The sequence below is a fragment of the Vitis vinifera genome, chromosome 11, assembly GCF_030704535.1.
Source record: "Vitis vinifera cultivar Pinot Noir 40024 chromosome 11, ASM3070453v1".
Taxonomy (NCBI): domain Eukaryota; kingdom Viridiplantae; phylum Streptophyta; class Magnoliopsida; order Vitales; family Vitaceae; genus Vitis; species Vitis vinifera.
This window is the reverse complement of record NC_081815.1, coordinates 2,616,995-2,631,184: the sequence shown is the minus strand read 5'-3', so window position 1 is coordinate 2,631,184 and position 14,190 is coordinate 2,616,995. Positions and strand designations below refer to the sequence as shown.

The window sequence follows — 14,190 nt, the reverse complement described above, 5'->3', positions numbered from 1 at the left end:
GTGTATATATATATATATATAAAAACTTTTTTTTTTTATTAGATGTTAAATATTAGTAAAATCCTTGATGTTGATGAGTCGTCGGAGTTTGTTCTCAACCAACGACTTGTGATGGCCCATTAGATGACTTGTACCTAATCAGATTTACTTGGCTCATTACCAAATTATGATGCAATTATATTGAAATTATTTCATAAATTTCTATAGTTTTTTTAAAATGCCAAACAATGTACAATATATGGATCAGTAGGACATGTTTCACATGGGTATCATCAAGTACAGCGCAGTGTTTCAACCTTTCAATTGCATTCTTCTTCTGCAACATTACCGACGCTGATAACAAATAAAAATGATGGGTGGATTGAATTGATACACATATTGCTTTTGCTGTGGACCACCCCCTCCTTTGTCCCTTTTTCCATTTATACAAGTAAATAAATGAAATTAAAGTATACAAAGCACATATAGATGAGATTAGGATACAAATAATAAGATCTCAAAATATACCCGTGCTTCACCTGATTGATGGTGCAGTTACGTATTGGAAAGGTACATTTTACTAATATAGCCAGGACCTTATCTTAATTTGTTGTGAATGTTCAGATATTGTGTTTGTTTCTCATTTTCTGAAGGGTTTTATTAATTTCATGGAGGCAGTCTTGAACTCTGGAAGTCAGATTCAGTGGAGTTTAGACTGTTGGATGTCAGTAGGTTTAAACGCTTCTCTATTAATCTTCCACTCACTTTGTGACTTGTACAAACCAGAGTCAATGTATATTTCATCACCTACAAATGGGTTGGTTCAGTGGTCTTCAGTTGTTGGTTGAATTGGGTTTGAGTTCATACATGCCATGGATCATGATGCTACTACAATAATAGCCATGTCCTTCTGTTCCTGGTCTTTACTTGATCATCATTTCAACTTTGAAGTTTCTAGCATGAAATATATGGTGCAATATTTGCAAATAAACACAAGAAGAAAATACCAAGTAGAAATTAGGCATGGCAATTTGTAGGGTAAAACCAACCGACAGAGCATCCTAAATCTACAAACCAAGTAGTACTACTCTTAAACTAAAGCTTCTGAAGGAGAATTGTTGACTGTTCGATCTGCCAATTCTACTTTCAAAAGCAGGAAAATACTTCCAAAAGGCCAACCCAGAAATCATACAAGAATCAGTCAGCATTGGGGGTTGGTGTGCTGACACACTGGAACCTCAAGAGTAGCTTCATCTTCCAGAACTACATCTACAATAACAAGGAAACAGAATCAAATGGAGGGAAGTATAACTGTAGAAACAAGAGAAAATATCACGAGTAGGGGAAAAAGAAAGGGAAAATTTTGAGATTCGATTCATACCAGCCTTGAGTGCTGCTTCCATCCTCTTAGCCATGACCTGCAAACCTGACCCAATAAAAGAATCCAAATCCCCCAGTGTCCAGCCCTCCACTGGCTCAACTTCATACCTCCACTCGATACTGCACCCCTCTTCAGTAGGCAGCACCTTAACAGTGGACACATATGAGTTGAACCCAACATTTCCATCAATAATGGAATAGCTAAAAGTGAGTTCATCAGGATCAATCGACAGTAGTTTTTGCTTAGTCCAGTTCATAATCACATCACCACTGTTGGCATGAGTTTTAAAGCCAGCACAGTAACGGGTACAGCCAGGTTGGCCGGAAACACCTTCGACAGGAAGGCAGGTGGTGAGAGTTGGGAACCACTTGTTCAGGCCAAAGAAGTCTTCCAAGAGAGGCCACACTTGTTCTGCTTTGCAGCCTGCTACTTCCGCACAAGCTTTGCCTTCCCATTTGGGTTGGTGCTTATCAGAAATTTGGTCAGCAGCAGACTCCATGGGAGTTGTAGAACCGAGAAGAAAAAGAGTTCCCTTTCTTCTGAGTACAAGTGATCAGATAGGAAGGCAAGGAAGGCCACAAATGACTTGAGATGGTTTGCTCTTTTTATAGAGGTCACAAGTTGGAGCCACGATCCTAAAGCTCAACAAAAAATTGGAGCAAATAATTATACCAATTTTAACCAAATGATTTAATAATTTCTATGCATGATCATGATTCAAAACGATTTGCAAGTAGCTGTAGCATAGGAGAATTTTCTCAAAGAGCATGTACTATTAATACGGACCCCTTTCCTACAAAAATTACAAATAGTGGAACCTTAAAAATTAAAATTTTCTTTCTTCACAAAATAATTTTTGAAATATCTTTAATTTTTAAGAGACTTGTAATTTAGACCCTTTTTTATTTTTTATTTTTTTAAAAAGGCACTTTTCACTTATAGGAATTTAGACATTATGCTAAAACCCATATTTATTTCCAAGGTTACCCCTCTGAACCAAAACGATTGTCTCTATCACTGTACTTGATAATTTTATTTTTGCACTATTTTTCGTCTTTGTTCATTTCGTGTTGTCATAATAATTTTCTTTTTTTTTAATATTAGATTACTCCTTTGGATGAAGCTTTTTCACCTTGGTCTTCTCAAAACGAAGATACTTTGTAAATTTATTTGATATGAGATTAAAGTCTTCATTTCATTTTTATTTTCATTGTCGCTTATTTGTTCTATTTGTTATATTGATTGATATGATTATGATTTGAATAAGATTACACCTATTCTAAACCTACTAAAATTTTTATCTTTTTTTAATAATATTATTATATCTTATTAGAATTGTCACCTCTAAAAATATTCATACCACATGAGCATCTTTTACTAATGCACACCATTTTCATACCAAAATATTTGATACATTTATTCATAAAATCTCAACAAATGATGAAATAAAGGAACAAAACCATCTTATCTTAAAGACATGTGCCATCATTGCACCACCTATTTAGCAAACAAAATGAAGTGTTAAAGGGAAAGAAAGGAAGGAAGAGATGAGGGAAAATATGAGATTTGGACAAGAAAGAAGATCGAGACATACATTTCCATAATTTTATAATATTTATCTTTTTTTTTTCTAGGAAAAGAAAGAATTAGTTGTTCATGGAGAGAAAGATGTGAGATTCAACTTGGGTCACATTAATTTGACCCATAATTTGTCCCTGCATGGTGGGTGGTGAGTAAAGATCCACGTTGAAGAGAGGAGATTCTCACAGAAAAAGATAAATCAAAAATCCAAAACAACAAATTGGAATTGAAAGCTTTGATTGAAAAGTATTTTTAAAACTGTTTTTTTTTTTGGTATTTTATAAAACAAAAAGTCAACCAAAAATATTTTTAATTCAATTTTTTTGTTTTTAAATATTTAATTTAAAAATAGTTTTTATTTATATTATTTTATTTTCAATGTTTTTCATAATTTTATAATTATTTTTTAAAATAATTTTTACAAAAGAAATGAAAATAATTAAGATATATTATTATAAAACTATTTTTGAAAACAACTTTCATTATTTCAAAAATAAATAAAAAAGATAAAACTTGATATTAAAGGGAAAAAAAAGGTTAAATATAAAAGGGAAAGAAAAGAAACCAATTTTTTTTTTTAAATGAGTTTGTCGTGTAACTCGTGTTACATATTTAACTATTTTATATTTACTGTTTTGGCAGCCCCATATGACCTAGGAAAGCTCCAATCATATACCTAGGTTTTTATGGATTCCTATGTGAGAACCTAGAACAGGGACCTATGCAAGTTGCATAAAAGAACAAAGCAGCTCTTACTCGGTGGTTCCATGGAGGGTACGACCGACGAGATCCAACCACGTTTTCCAGCTTTGAATGCGACGTCACCTTGTGAACCAGCACCGTCCCATGTGTTTTTATTTAGGAAGTAGATATTTTTAATATATTTTATATGTTTTTAAAAATAATTTTTATATAATAATTTATTTTTAATGGAATAATTATTTTAAAAAATGAAAATAATTAAAAGATATGATTTGAAAATATTTTATTTTTATTTTAAAAAAATATAAAACAATTTTTTTTGTGTTTTGAACTTTTGATTATTAAATATATTTTCTTTTTAAAAAAATTAAAAAAATATTTTAAAAACTAGTTATTCAAAAGACCCTAAGTTAATAAGAGATTTCTTATTTTTATCCAACAAAAATGAGATAATTAAAAAAAAAAAGTCTACCCTTTCCATTATATGTATTCAAATGTAAAAACAGTGATTTTGCTTTAATTTCTTTTTTTTCCTTTTCGCAAGTAGCTTTAATAAATTTATCAAAAGCAGGTGGTGGGTGGTCTAAAAGTCGTAAAGTTACTTACGGACGAAATAAGAGGTAAGTGTCGATAAGCATCTCCTACCAATGTGACTATGTCAAACTCTGTAGCTACTTATAGCGGTGAAGAAGGGAAGGTTGATGTGACTATGTATTAAACTACTTTACCCTGACGGTTGCGTCCAACCGCTAACGTCCAATTAAGTTGTCTACAAGCCCAAGGTCCAATTAATTTTTTTTTTTCAAATGCCCACCGAAGAAACAAATGAAAATAATTGAAGAAAATTAAAATATGCTATTTGAAAACGCTCTATTTTATATTTTTAAGAATATAAAACCATTTTTTATTATTATTAAAAGTATTTCTATATTTTTTTGTTATGGAAAATAGAAAATTATTTTTAAAAAAAATTATCAAATAAATCTCTAGGCTTCGCATATGTTAGGATTAAAATGCCTAATCCTATTTTTTTAAAGTAATAATAAACCAATGCAAAAAATTAAAACACAAGAACAAGCTAATTTATTGTGGTTCATTCTTAATGTGAGAGTTATGTCCATTTGTAGTCGCTACAAATTTTCACTATGATGAATAGAAAGTACAAAAAAATTCCAAAATCATTTTTCTCTTTGCATTTTTCTATCTCTTTTCAATACAAAAATAATAATAACCTAAAGGGTAAGGTGTTTTGGAATTCTCTTGTACTTTATTTTCAGACGTAATTCTCACATTAAGAGTGAACCATTATAAATTTATTTATCATCGTTTTCAAAAAATTGGATCAAGGTGTTTTAATCCTAACAACATGGTCACTAAGCCAAAAATTGACAAGAATTTATTAGTACTATTTGTGATTGGCCTTTTTGCATTCGTAATGTAATATTTTTAAAATATATATATTTATAAAAAAAATTACAAAATCTATTTCTAAAACTATTCGATATTTGGATTTCAGTAGATATTAATAGTAAATTTTATGGTTGATCACAAAATAAAAATTAGTAATTACACAAAAATATAGGTTATTATTCATAGACACATTTACTTTAGAAGTAAAAAGATTATAAATATATAATGAATTATAAAGTTAGAAACCAAAGTTGTAAAATAGTAAAATTACATACAAAAAATTATAGAATCACAAATAAATTGAGACGTTACAAAAAAAAAAAATTATAAATTTACAAATAAATTGTAATGTTATAAATACCATCAAGTTACCAATAAATATTTTAAAGTTATAAAAGTTAAAAAAAAATATGATTTATTATTATTAATTTACCACTTTCAATTTATTATATAAATTACCCATAAATCAAATAAACAAGCATAAATAAAACTGTAGTATTATAAATAAATATAAACTTATTATCATATTCTAAAACAATCGTACGTAGATTAAGATTTTGCAAGACTAAACTACAAATCCAAAATAAAAATATCGCTCAAGTTCAAAATATCACCTTCAAGTAGGAGAGGATAATAAAGTGTCCATGTTTGTACCATACAAAATCTGCAAACAAGAAGAAATGTCAATATAATTTGTCCAATACATAAGAATATAAAAAATTATAATACACAGAATAAAACATTAATGTTGTGTTTAATTCTAAAAAAGTATAAGAAAAAAAAATTCTTCTCGTATTTGATTTTATTATGAGAAATATTAAAGAAAATCCAATATAATGGAAATCAATTAGAATATTACATATTTTAAAATTATTTAATTTTTATATATAGAAAAGTTAAAATATATTAAAATGAATTTGAAGTAACATAAAAAATTAATTTATTGACTTTAAATTTATTTTTATTATTCTTTACTTTTTTCTTCTTTCTACTTTTCTAGCCGTTTTCTTTCCTTCAAATTTTCTACAAACCAAACATACTCTAAAGAAACAAAACAACTTTAATTGTCTACTACACAATCATCCTTAGACATTTAGAAATCAAATAGATGGTGAAAATTACTTTAGGTTATGTTTAGTTTCCGCAAAATTTAAAGGCAAATTTGAGGAAAAGAAAATAAAGAAGAAAAGTGAAAAAAAAAAAAAAGAAAAAAAAAATTAATAGCTTATTTTAATTATTTTAACAGTCTTACATAAAGACTAAATAATTTAAAAATACGTAAATTTTTAAGTAATTTTAAGAATATTTGATTTTTTGTTCATATTTTTCATAGTAAAGCCAAATATATGAAAATAATTTTTTTTAATATTTTTTTTTTCTTTTCCTAATACTTCCTAAAAAGCATAGTCCTAGTATCCATAGCAAATATTTTTCATTTTGTTTTTGCCTTAATGTTTTCCTTATTTACAGCATCAAATAGTAGAAAAATCAATTATTATATGAAATAAAACCCCAATAGCAACATCACAAATGAGCAATTTCGTTTGTAATAAAAACCTACCCTTTCACAATAACAATAGCATCAATAACAACAATGACAACAAACATCAATGGTTAGTCAAGAAGCAGCCCAAAACAAAAAACAAATAATAATGTGTTTCTTCCTCTATCTTATATCATCAACAGTTCAAAAATGGCTGAGTGCCAGTAGTTTGGTGTTTTTAGTTTTATTTTCAACAACAAATTAAGCAATAGTTTGCCTTTTCCTCTGTCATACAACCAAAAGAAAATGACAAATAAGAATGTTTCTTCATCCACCTTCACAACAAAAACAACAAACAATGATAATAAAATAATCAAGTTATCCCCATCTGTTTCATATTTCAATGATCTATAATAATTAAGGGTTATGCCATTGTGCCCTTTTCCTTCTAACATTTCTGTTTGCCTCATATTTAATGACACAATTCTTATCTTCAGCAAAAAAAAATAGAAGTGTGGCTAATCTCTACTTTTAATTAGCATATGAATGTGCTAAGTGAAGGAACATCTAAATAAGTCAACATAACGATACAAACAGTTAAAAAACTTTGTATCATAAGTTTAAATCTAATGACAATTTCTTTAAATGTAGCTAACCATGAAGGAGTGTCTTGGGATGGCTTCTGCCTTGATCTGAAATGTTGTAGCCACGAGGTGATGTGAGCTAGCTGAGATTGCATTGCAGCAAGAATGCGTCCGTGCTCCTCAACTGTTTCCTCTAGTAGAGTCATATTTTCAACTGCTGCTACATCCACCTTAGTATGCATCATAAAGGATTTTGGAACCTCGTTCTGGGAAAGACCTCGAACAGAACTAGACTCATCACTAATTAGATCAAAGCAAATTTGTACCGAGGTTTTTTGTAATGAGTCTTTGGTTGAGGGTTTGTCATTAACATCTTTGTTCATTGATTCAAGTCTATTATCCCCGTGATGTATCCATTTGATATATGTGCTATCAAATCCATGCACAAATAGGTGCTCTTCGACATCATCTATAGGTTGAAACAAAACATTCAAGCAACTACGACAGGGACATCGAGTCTGGCTTAGTGAATCCATATGGTTGCGTGCCACATTCATGAAGCATTTCACCCCTTGTATGTACTCAGTGGAGCACCTATTTTTACTCTTAATCCAACTCTTGTTCACCATGATTTAACTACCATGAGTTGAGCAAATAATTTGAGGTTGATCTTCACAAAGTGTCATGCATGGATGCACATCTTAACATCTTTTATCTTCTCTCTAGTAGATGGGTTGGTCCTCCATTTGAGAATATACAATCCATCTTAAAGTCAGCAGCTTGACACACTATTCCACTTGCAAGGAAATTTTGAGATCACCTTCCCTTGGTTCTCTAGATTCATGAGGTAGATTAGGTGCATACACTGTTTAGTTATATAACCAATGGTGCATGTCATCAAGTCTAAGCATATATAGAAACAACAAGAGAAACTGGTACTAAATTTCCATGAAGTATAATAAAACATAAGCCATAAAATATAATCGAAGAACAATGTATTCCCAAACTCTCTACATATGGGCGACAATTTAAGAATTGTTTACGATATCCACCACTTATTCATAAGATGATAATCTATGAAAAATCAATTCTGAATTAGACAAATTGATATTCAAATTAATAATAACAAGAAGAAGAATAAGAATAACACCCTAAGCTTTGTGGTTGAATAGTTTTCATTTTGGATAAAGACATAAATATCTATCGTACAACGAGGTTTTTTAACAGGTATAATGGTAATTCTTATGATATTATTACAAATTATTATTTTTTCTTGTTATTACTACTAATGTTAGCAATTTTATTACTGTTATTATTATTATTATTATTATTATTATTATTATTACTATAATTATTTATTACAATTGAAAGGTAAACAGGGAGAATGCTTTGTTGACAGCATCATAACCCAAAATAAAAAATTATTAGAAAGATTCAGAGATGATTAAGAAATATGTAGGGAAGAATAAAGGAATAATAACTCCCAAAGCCTCATTATATTCCACAGTGATCATCCTTGTAGATATGAAAACTTATACCAGAAATCTTCTTAGATCCTAAATAAATTACAATTTTATCTTTTTCTCACATCTTACAATTTTACTAAACTAATGTGCTGAAAATAGATAAGCATAAATCATAAATTTTAAAATAATTATACAATGCATCCATTATGTTCCCAAGGAGAAAAAATTAAATTCATCAAGGAATAAAACTAAAGAATTAGAAAAGTCGTCTCAGAATCAAGTTAGACAGTAGAAAAATCTAACCATCACAGGAAAAACTTTTCTGACTAATATTTAGGGCCAGAATTAAAAAAACTAGAGACTAACCAAAGTTAGGACTGTACATTATATACATAATTTCCAATCACATAACTCTATGTTGTAGTAGAGAAATTTGAGGAAATAAAATGCAATAGAACAACTTTCTGTCATTTGGTTCCTAATACGAAAGTTAGGAAAAGAAAAAACCTCAATGTAACAATTAATGGTATTTGTTAGGTTTCTCCACAACCAAACAATGCATAAAAGATTTCCAACACCATATATCAACTATTTATATACTCAAAATATTCAGATATTGATATTCATAGAAAGAGATCCACAGATATAAACCCAAAACGTTAGATAAAAGAACAAAAATTGCCATTAGCATATTGAAAACAACATAAAAAAGGGGCTTCATAGATTGAAACAAAATCATTGATCAAGTTTGTAACGGAAAAGGCAACAATAAAAATGCAAGAGAATAGATAGGTTCTTGACAAAGAAGGAAGAAAACAGGGGCAAGGAGCTCTAACCCATCAAAAATTGCAAATGTGATGAATTTATGAACCAGATATGTGATAATTTTGTTAGTTTGTTGGGTGGAGACATGTAGCTTTCCCTGTTTGATTGCAGAGAATGCTGACAAGAAAAGAAAAAAAAAACAAATCCTGTACAGCAACCTTACGTATTTTGTTGAGGTATTCGGATCAGTTCCTCCACAAACAAAACAAAGCATAAAAGAAAAATCTACCAAATAGGAATATAAGCCAGAAAAACAAATCATTCATAGAATATTCAAATTGATACAAAGAGATCCACACCTATAAACTGATCAAACAATTATTAGGGGAAAAAAATTAAATAAACGAAAAATAGAAAAAGAGGTTTATAGATTGAAGCACAAACATGAATCAAATCCTTCACACACGTAGTAGGGTTTAGGGTTTATAACAAGAAAACATGTAAAAATTACATTTTGGAAAAGAAAAGGAAATTCCCGCCCAGTATCACTGGGAAATTGGTGAAGGAGGTTTCAATACTTACAATCATTCCGATATAAAGGGTTCAATACAAACAAGCTCGTCAATCAATTCATTATAAAAAAATTTAAAAATAAAAAAGAATTATTCCCTTGCTAATTAAGATGTACAAATGGAAACAAAAATATTGATTAAATTTATGGCAAAAATGTCTGCTCTGAACCAGAGTAGGTTTCATGAAAAAAAAAAACCCTCAAGTTATAGAGGAAAAACTCATAAATATAAAAAGAACAAATTCAATGGACAATGCCAACACATTTTGAAGAGGGAGGGTTAGAGAAAGATAGAGAGATGTGTACTTTCAACTCGCCGGAGTGAACAGGAGTCCCCGGAGAAAATGGAGGTGGTTAGGAGCAGGTGAGAAAGAGAGGGAAGGGAGAAAATCAAATTTGGGGTTAGGGCAAAAAAGGTAGAATTGTGTTTTGGACCGTTAGGCCCAAAAATTAAGCTTTACTCCGTTTAAATACAACATTTAAGTCGAAGATCAAAGTGTGAAAATTAAGAAGAAGAATATAAATTTTTTATCTTTTCAAAAATGACATTTGTGGACTATGAAAAAAAAAAATAATGAAAAACATTAATTTAAATTTTATTCCTTTTGTAAACCTCAATATAATTTAGTGATTTGGAAAAAAATACACCATTTTCCAAAAAAATAAAAATAAATTATTATTATTATTTAAAAATCAAACATCTTGGAAAATATGTATTTTTAAAATTGTGTATATAAAAAATAACTAAAAATATGTCAAATTTATTTTTTTTAAATGATATATTTTTAGAATATTTTTTTTTTTAAAAATTAGTTTTCTAAAAATAATAAATTTTCATAATAATTATTAAAAAAAAATTTAAGACAAAAAAAAAAAGTTTGTCAAACATTGTGGTAGAATATGGTTTTGAAAGATATATTGCTCTCTTCATATTTTATATCCTCCTCATCAATTATGTAACTCTTATGGACCAAAGCTTAATTTTTGGGTCCAGTTGGCCCCAAAACACAATTGTCCTTTTGTAGACCCCCATTTTGGGGCTCGATTTCATGCACCTTGTTTTGCCAAGTGTCGCAGCCCCAGGAGACCACATGGCGTCTTTTAGTTGGTTGTTATGGAATCAGATAGTGCTTTTTGAGGAGCCATTAGAGTGGAGACACCTATTGGAGAATATTCAGAGGGCTTTTTTTTTTTTTTCTGTTAGAGGGGAGCGTCTTCTGGGGAAGGGGAGGTGCTTTTCAGATGGTGCTTTTGGGGTGGGAGTAGCTGGTTTTGGGGGGAGAGATATTTTTGAGAGGATTTCCGGGGGCTGGAGGAGAAAGAGCAAGATGAGGTGGGAGTTTTGAGAGAGTTTTTTTTAGAAGAAATGAGTAAGCTGCCGGAGGCAAGTTTTGCTGGGGGTTATTTTTGTGAGATGAAGGAGTTTGAGGGTAAGGAAGGAGTCATAGTCTGGAGCAGAGGTCTTTGAGAGGGTAAATGAGCAGTGGAGGGATATTTTCAGCTGGTTAGAGAGAGATATTGAGAGCTGTTTGAGGAAAGACACAGAGGAATCGTCTTGAAAGAGGGTGACACAGACATATCTTGTGATCGTTATTGTGCACTACCTTCCTCTCTTAATAGCGCATAGTGGCTCGTTGCTCAAGTACGCATTTATTTCCACTTTTTTCATTCTTTATGCATGTACTGGTTCTCACATGTGCATGAACGATTTGAGCATCCATTGATTGTCACATTAGCTTCATTTTATCAGTAGAGATCCGTTTCTAGGGACTTAGAAGGGTGCTACGGTCTTTACCGTACCTTCCCGATAAGTAACCTGACCCCCGAACCTGAATCGGTTTTTCACAAATCACCTTTTCCAAATAAGGAGTCACACTTAGGGTTTTCTTTCTTATTTTGTTTACCCTTTTAAAAATAAAACAAAAATAAATGGCGACTTCAAGTCATTTAAAAAAAAATAAAATAAAAATAATTTTCAAATAAAAATCGAGCTCGCCATCGAGTGGGAAACGCATGAGCCGAAATACGGGGTCCACACCTTAGCAATAAATTGGGGTTAGTTGAGATACCAAATTTTAAATTTAAATAGTTCTAAAAAAATAATTTTAGAGGTTAGTGTTTTGAAATAGTTTTGTAAGTATAAATTTTTATCTAAGAATCTAAATATTGAAAACAATTTATTTATGAAGGTTTTTATATTTTCTATTATATTTCATATTTGAAAAACAATATATTTTAAGAACAAATTCTTAAAAAATTATTTTGAATTAAAAGTTTGTCAAGCATATCTTTTTAATTTAAAAAATTATTTTCATTAACAATTTCCAAATAATTTCTAAAAATATTTTTTTTACCTAATTGAAAATTTTTCACATTAACTTAGAATTTTTTTTCTAATTTAATTAGTATAAGTTTATATTATTGTTCATAGATATTATTATTAAACAATTGTGATTATTATCAATAACTGTAACTAATATCCAACAACTATGACTATGTTAAGACAAATGTAACTATTGTTAATTTATTATTACCAGTATAGAACATATTCAACGATAAATGATAAAGAATATTAAGACTAACTAGAGAGAGTTGTCTAGAGTTTGTAGTTTAAACAATAAAGGTAGTCATAGATCATGGGAGAATGAAGAGAAAAAAGAAGTAAAGAATCACCGATCATACCAATGTTGTGTTTAATGTTGATGTCCAACAATTTCATATTCACTCCGTTCACAACGATATATTCCAATTTAGTGAACGGAAGTCAACTTGGCAACTTAGCCCAATAAAGAAACTAACAACCTATTTGACCATTCCTTGAGGTAGCCCCTATCCTCATCAAATAAGAATTTCATGTGTGCTTATTCAATGAAATCTTGACTTAGGATGATATGAAATCAATTTTACGTGCTACAATCTCATTCCCTTACCTAATACCAATAATGTTGTGATCTCTACGTGGATTGACTTTTTTCCTTCCTCGACGAAAGATAAGTGATTTTGAAACAGGATAACTTTGTTCCTTAAAGAACAAGACACTCTAGAAATGTAACTTAATGAATTGAAGTTTAGAGTATACTCTATTTAAGGAAAGACTTCTCATCACCTGGTTTGTAGGATAGTTTAGGGATTATTAAACTTCTCGTTTTCTTCCCAAATTTTAGATCCTAATGTACTAACAAGGTTTGCTCTCCCCAAATTTTAAGCTTATGATAGCTTTAGGGACCCAATGGATCACATTTATGCTTTATGGTTAATCGATGACACTGGTGTAGCGACATGGCCCTTTGATGTGCGAAGTTTTTTCTTTAAGTTCGTAAGGGACCTATATTAGTTTGCTTTCATAATCCCCCAAAAGGATCCATTTCAACTTTGTTAGAACTCTACACTTTATTCATCTCCTAGTATTTGCATTCTTGTCGCTAAAGACGAGATATGAACTCAATCTTCAATATTAAAATGAATGAAAGAGAAACTCTGAGAGAATGTATATGACATTTTTCAATCATGTGAGTGCAAATGAAAGTCTATGTAGACATCGCAACCAAAATTTCTTTCAAGTATGGCTTATTTCATTCATATCATTTGGTCTTTTCACATTGCTCTCCATTGCTATGTCATGCCTCCTTTGATCATCATCTTCGATATCTCAAAATCTTCTTCAATCATCATCTTCAAAGTTCATTTGTAATCCATTCATCTCCTATCTTTTCCAACCACTAGAAGACCTCTCTCTCATCTTTCTTCCATTGGTGCCTGAGTTCTTTGGTTTAGGTCTTCTAGCATTCAAATATTTTGGACCTTCTCTAATTCTATAAATTATAACTTTAAATATTTTTCCTATTTTGAGCCTTGCTTTAGCTTGAGTGTCCTTAGAGGTAGTTTCTAGTGTTGGTGTTTGTTTCTTAGCATTTTTGTTATTAGTATTGAAGCTTACATATGATATTTTTCCTTGCAATCTCTTTCTATTTTTGGTTCTTTCATACTTCTAAAAGGTTGTTTTGGTATATTTTTTACTCATTACTTCTTATCTAATTCTTATGGTGGGGGTTAGAGAGAGAATGCCTATGTTGAATATTTTTCTTATATATGTTTATAAGGATATTCCATTTATATTAGAGCATGATTGGTATATTTGAATGTTCTCTCTTTTTGTTAGTTCACTATTTGTGTTAATTCATTACACATTTAGAAAGATTTGAAAGTGAATACACATGATGATGGTGGGAAGCCAAGTTTCCTAAGGCACTAAACAAACCATTAAGGAA

General features: G+C 30.1%; 1 protein-coding gene and 1 long non-coding RNA gene across 2 annotated transcripts; both read right to left on the bottom strand.

Annotated features, from left to right (window-relative positions):
• Positions 1 to 916: 916 nt before the first annotated feature.
• On the bottom strand, positions 917 to 1,953 carry LOC100261221 (lachrymatory-factor synthase). The gene is made up of 2 exons (XM_002283786.4): positions 1,361 to 1,953; positions 917 to 1,248 (listed from the first exon to the last, which is right to left on the bottom strand). Exons 1-2 carry the CDS (start codon positions 1,857 to 1,859, stop codon positions 1,181 to 1,183), a joined length of 567 nt encoding a protein of 188 aa, XP_002283822.1. The 5' UTR covers positions 1,860 to 1,953; the 3' UTR covers positions 917 to 1,180.
• A 3,581-nt stretch (positions 1,954 to 5,534) lies between these two features.
• LOC109123352 (uncharacterized) lies at positions 5,535 to 10,344 on the bottom strand. The gene is made up of 2 exons (XR_002031088.2): positions 7,193 to 10,344; positions 5,535 to 5,717 (listed from the first exon to the last, which is right to left on the bottom strand). It is a non-coding gene; the product is annotated as an uncharacterized LOC109123352 (long non-coding RNA).
• Positions 10,345 to 14,190: the final 3,846 nt, after the last annotated feature.